At 48.3% G+C, this 5,420-nt stretch overlaps 2 protein-coding genes across 2 annotated transcripts; both read right to left on the reverse strand.

Moving 5' to 3' along the window:
• Nucleotides 1-171: 171 nt before the first annotated feature.
• On the reverse strand, nt 172-2,546 carry LOC117573516 (neprilysin-4). The gene has a single exon (XM_034256750.2). It carries the CDS (start codon nt 2,410-2,412, stop codon nt 346-348), a length of 2,067 nt encoding a protein of 688 aa, XP_034112641.2. The 5' UTR covers nt 2,413-2,546; the 3' UTR covers nt 172-345.
• Nucleotides 2,547-2,642: 96 nt separating this feature from the next.
• Nucleotides 2,643-4,877, reverse strand: LOC117573515 (phosphate-regulating neutral endopeptidase PHEX). The gene has a single exon (XM_034256749.2). It carries the CDS (start codon nt 4,763-4,765, stop codon nt 2,711-2,713), a length of 2,055 nt encoding a protein of 684 aa, XP_034112640.2. The 5' UTR covers nt 4,766-4,877; the 3' UTR covers nt 2,643-2,710.
• Nucleotides 4,878-5,420: the final 543 nt, after the last annotated feature.

Below are 5,420 nucleotides of genomic sequence, written 5' to 3' on the forward strand. Positions count from 1 at the left end.
GAAAGAGAAGTAAACAAAGTCAAGCGTCGACCATCAATTTGTTGTTTGTATTCTGAGTATTAAAATATTAAATTAATATAGGTAAAAATTAGAGATGAGAGCGTGCCGAAAGAGACAAACAGAATATAATGAAAAGAATGGGTTGATAATTGCATTCTCACTATACATTTAAAACGTAAACACATTTTATTAGAAATTAATAAAATTAGTTCTTTATAATGCAGAGGTGCACTTTTAATTGGTAGAATATGTTTTGTTACTGACAATAAATTATAGATCAACGACTACAAGTAATCGGTAATTTTCTTAGTTTTCATATGTATAGTTTGTAAATAGGTAGCTCTGTTAGTAGATGATGCATTTCTCTGCGGGATTCATGGGCGTGCCCGCCGCACAACGGAATTCCCGGGCGAAGTCCGGAAGATTACGCAACGGTCCATTCACCTGCAGACGCTCCCAGCTGTGATGTTGTCTAACGCTGTAGGTGCGACCTGACTCTTCGTTATCGACAGACTGCCGCGGATGGCAATGCTGCTGGGCAAAGGCAATAAAGAAAAGTGCAGTATTCGGATAGTTGAGACCAGGCAACGTCTCCTTTGATAATAGTGTAAAGTCATTGTTGGGCTCCTGAAAATTTAGCCAGTTGAGGTAGGCATGAAAGGCCACATTTAGTCCAGCGCTGTTGGTAATCAGCTGCTCCGTTGCGCTCTCATTGTGCCACAAATAGTCCTCCACATGGCGGATAAAGCAAGCACTGCGACTGCGGTACCGCCAGGCAGTCAATGCATCCCAATTATCTCGCTCCCGCAAGGGAACAGACCAATGAATCTCATCAAATGCCCTCACCATCTGCTGGGCTAGCGTTGTGCCCAATGTGGCAAAGCGTATTGCATATCCATAGCGCGCATCGTAGTCGGGTGGCTGCAACAACGCCCAGCCCAGCTCGAGGCGATGCTGCACAGATCGATAGACCACCCGGGACTCATAGGCTTCCACGGGGTGGGCGGGCAGTGGCACTTCCACCTCGAAGAGGCGATGCACTTGCTTGGACTGCACCTCATCCTGCAGCTGGCGCAGATTGTGCCAATAGTTGTTGTGATCCAGCTGTAGCTTGAGTACCAGTGGCTTTTCATAGATGGGCAGGGCAAGTCGCATGTTGCTCAACTTCTGTTGGGCTATGCGACGACTGCCCTCCTCCAACCAGTCGGCGTTGAGACTCTGCTTTAGGGCGTCCTGGAGCTGGGCATATATTTGATTCAATTGCTGGGCAGCTTCGATGGTGGCAAATTGTCGCGTATAAAGCTCCCCCAGAGCGGATGGCAACAGACGTTTGACGGTCTCCAAGCAATGCGCTGGCCTCTGGACGGACTTTTGTTCCAGCGGGAAAGTGAGTGTGGCCACAGCCCGATACATTATGTAGTTGGCTATCTGAGTGATGTTGTGGGCATCCACCGTACGCTTTAGTTGGCGATAATAATTATCCGCAGCCATATAGACGGGGGTATAGATGCCCTGACCAAAACTGGTGGTCATGTAACCCTCAAAGTCCATGCCATACAATCTGGTTAGTTCAGTTAAAGTCTTGCGTGAGTAGTTGGCCTTATAGACATTGATGTCATCGTCCCAAGGCTGCTGACGTTGCATGCCACCGCATAGCTCGTGCTCAAAGCTGACGATGTCAGCAGCCAATCGAGCCGATTCTTCATTGCCCATGGCTAGCCATGTCTTTAGCTGTTCGGTCACCCGTTGCTCGATGACGGCATACGGCTCATCACGTATATCTAATCTGTTAGTGATGCAGAGCTCGCGGGGAATCAGAGTGTTTGGCTCACTAAGGTAAATACTATTCTCCGTAACCTGGGCGTAGTTGTAGCCAATATGCAGTCCAATGAGGATCTCCATGCCGTAGTGCCGACGCAGATTGCCAATCACCTGCAGCCAATCGTAGCCCTGATGATACACTGGCCAATTGGAGCCGGGTACAGCCGGAAATCCGCCGTTCTGTTGTATGAATTCGCTGATGAATTGCAATTGTTTCTGATTTTGACCACGTGTATGCGCCACAAGGCAGGACTTGTAAAACTCCTTAGCCTGACGTGCCACAGCATTGTCCTTGTGATGCGGTGCCTCGTCCAGCAATCGCACCAGATCCTTATCGATGCGTTGCGACAGGCGGGACATTCGGGTTTCCTGTGCTGTTTTCCGCCAATTGCCACAGGCGTATTCGTAGAAATCCGTGCAGGGATCAGCGCTTTGATTCAGTTGTTTGCGCATCTCTTGGGCTTTGCTCTGACGCACCGACTCCGCCGTTTGGAAGACACGCTCAAATCTGTCGCTGTCGCCATTGCCCGGCCAGACGAGTTGGAGCCCGACGAGCAAGAGGATGAGCGACAATAAATGTCGATTGGACATGCTTCATCAACGTTGGCTTGGCGCAAACTGTCCCAATTGTAGAGGCTGCAGCCTGAAGCGCTCTTCTGATAAGAGCACAGTTCACTTGAGGTTATCGCAAAAGAAGAACCAGAGAGTCAGAGAGAGAGTAAGAGAGAGAATATGCGGGCGCTGATTACAGTCAGTATTTTAATTCACCGGAAGCGAAAAAGAGTTCACGTCTCGCTCTGACTCGCTGCTCAAGATTGGAGTAAAGTGCAAACAATGTGCGGCGTTTTATTCAAATGCGTTAAACATTATTCTAATTCGATTAACTTATTCAAAACATTTGACACTTGAAGCGAGCATTGAGCTTAGCGCCAACAGGGCAGCTAAAGGCCTCGATAAACTTCTCCGAGTTGGACAACGCTGTGTTCACACGCAGCTGTTCGGGTATCTCATCAAACGCCTCCAAAGTATCTGGATAATCGTTGCAATAGAGCTGGCCATAAGCCAGGAAGAACAATTGATGGGGCGTGTGATCGAGTAGGGGAAGACGCTCTCCTCGATAATCAATGCCTGATTCCGGTGAGTTATTCAGCCACTGAATGTAGGCACGATAGGCGATGCTTAGTGCCCCATTGTCAGCAACAACGCGACTCTGGAGTCCCTTATCGGTCACAGGTTTCTCTTGGAACTGCACAAAGACGGCATACTGCTCCTGGAAGCATTGGGCACGCTCTGCAAACGAAGTCTCCGACGTTGAGTCCCACCAGTTGTTTCTGTAGCCATTGCGATCGTAGCGACGTCCTACATCGTCGAAACCATGCAGCATTTGACGAGCGAGCAGCACTCCCAGAGTTCCGAACTTCAATGCCTGGGGATAGTTGCTGTCCCAGAAGAAACGCGCTTGCAAGAAGGTGATGGGAATCTGCATCTTATTGGTCTCCAGCTCATAGTGTGGCAACTTGTACACCTTATCCGTTAACTGCGGCTCCTCCACAAGCTTGGCCAGCTGTCGCTTGGTGCTCCATTGCAGCACATTCACCAGATTGGGATAGAAGTGTCCCTCATTAACCCTTAAACCATACAGCTGACGTATGAGCTCAGACTCGTCATGGGTGCGGAACTTTAACTCCAATTTGTCCAGTTTATTGATGGCCTTTTGTCGCGTGTCGAGTGAGAGCCAATGTAGATTCGGTGACGCCTGCAGATCCTCGCGAAACACGCGCCTGATGTCCGTCCAGGTAGACTGCAGCTCGTTGATCATTTGCATGTTGTTGTAGTTGCGATGGAAGAGATTCTCCAGCTGCTGGGGGAAATATTTACGTACCATTTGCACACACCAAATGGACGGCTGGACACCCGATGGAATGCGTGCCTGGTCAAAGGTGTCGAGCGCACGCCAAATGGTATAATTGGCCAAATGTAGTTTTGGCGTGGTGCGAATCACATCCATCAGATTGGACAGATAGTCCTCCGGTGTCTCGTACAGATCCGCGTACAAAGTATCGTTAAAGATCTGCCGAAGATAGCGACTCACATCGACAAAGCTGCCATAGGCTGCCTTCAATTCGAAAGGGGTGCGTTCTCGTGTTGTCTGTTCCATGGTAAGCGCGGCGTTGTGTGGCAAGCCCTTGGCCAACTGTTGCTCAATCTCGAGAATTTGGCTGGCTACCTCATTGCACCAAAGATCCGACTGATCAGGGAAATAGTTGTGAAGTTTCTCGGCAATGTTGCGCTCGTAACGCACTCGAGTGCCATAGTAGGCAGCATCCATATATTGTCGACGATGTCCCAGCGGCAGTTTTGGAGCGCCAACCTTTAAGCGGTGCAGGTGTCCTTCCTTGTAGTCGGGCACAACCTCCAGTCCGATCAGAATGTCCACTCCCAGTTTGCGTTTTAAGTTGGCCACCACAAGTAGCCAATCGTACTCGTACGAATACCAGGAGGGTACACGAATCTCTGGCCAACCGCCGCGGAAATCAGTAACCTCAAGGAGCGTCGATAATGCCGAACTTGTGTTATTCGCTTCAGCGTTACACGTGTTATAGAAGTTCTTGATCAAGCGATCTGCGCTGCTGTCCGAGTTAGATGTTGCTGCCTTTAGCATGTCTGCGCTCTTGCGCACAAACAGCTCCTGGAGCTCATCCAGATAGTTGGTTCGCTTGTTGTATAGTTTTGAGGGATGCAGACGTGGCCAATTGCCGCACGCAAAGTTATAGAAATTATCGCATGGCTGCGGCTCACCTTCGGACATGTAAGCCTTGATGTGAGCTGCTTTGGCTAGGCGAAGAATGTCCCTCTCGAAGGTATTCACATAAGGATAAGGATGCGTTGCGCTCCAGGAAAGTGTTAGACTTGCCAGCAGACAAGTCGTTAGCAAAAGTTTCATTGTGTCGGTCGATCGTTGTGTGTTGTGATACGTTACGTTTAGATGTCGAGAGAAAACTAAGCTCAAATCGAGCGATGCGTCGATTTTTGACTTGGGGCGGAGGCTTATCGTCATCGCTAGCTAGCGTAATTAATGAATTATTCTGTTCGCATTAACCATTGCAAACAATTTTGTGTTTTTTGCGCTCTCTTCTCAGCTCAATTAACGTTTCTCTACCGTCTGACCCAATTCTCCCCACAAAACTACTCAACAATCATTCAGTTTGTTATTTTATTTTTGCCTCTCGCGCACTTGACCCGAAGCCACAAGGTAGCATCGCATTGCACGTTGCGGTTCTCTCGCTTACTCTCAGATCCCATGTTCACTCTCGCTCTCAGTTGCTCAGCTTAGAATGATTCTCAGTTGTCCAAGGTTGGCCCCATCGCATATATAGCACAATAGATGAGGGCTTATGTATGCATACCTAATTAAAATTTGTGTTTTCCGCACTTAAGTTGTTTACTCTATTCGTGTAATTACCAATTCCCTTATTTGAATTTCCTCTTTTCTATTTACAGGAAACCCTTCTTCTTCAACATTTCTAAAACACTTTGTATTGCTGGCATCTTTAATTGCCCTTAAAGTGTGGACTAGAAATAGCATCAACTGCGAAGTT

This window comes from Drosophila albomicans, chromosome 2R (assembly GCF_009650485.2).
Source record: "Drosophila albomicans strain 15112-1751.03 chromosome 2R, ASM965048v2, whole genome shotgun sequence".
NCBI classification, from domain to species: Eukaryota; Metazoa; Arthropoda; class Insecta; order Diptera; family Drosophilidae; genus Drosophila; species Drosophila albomicans.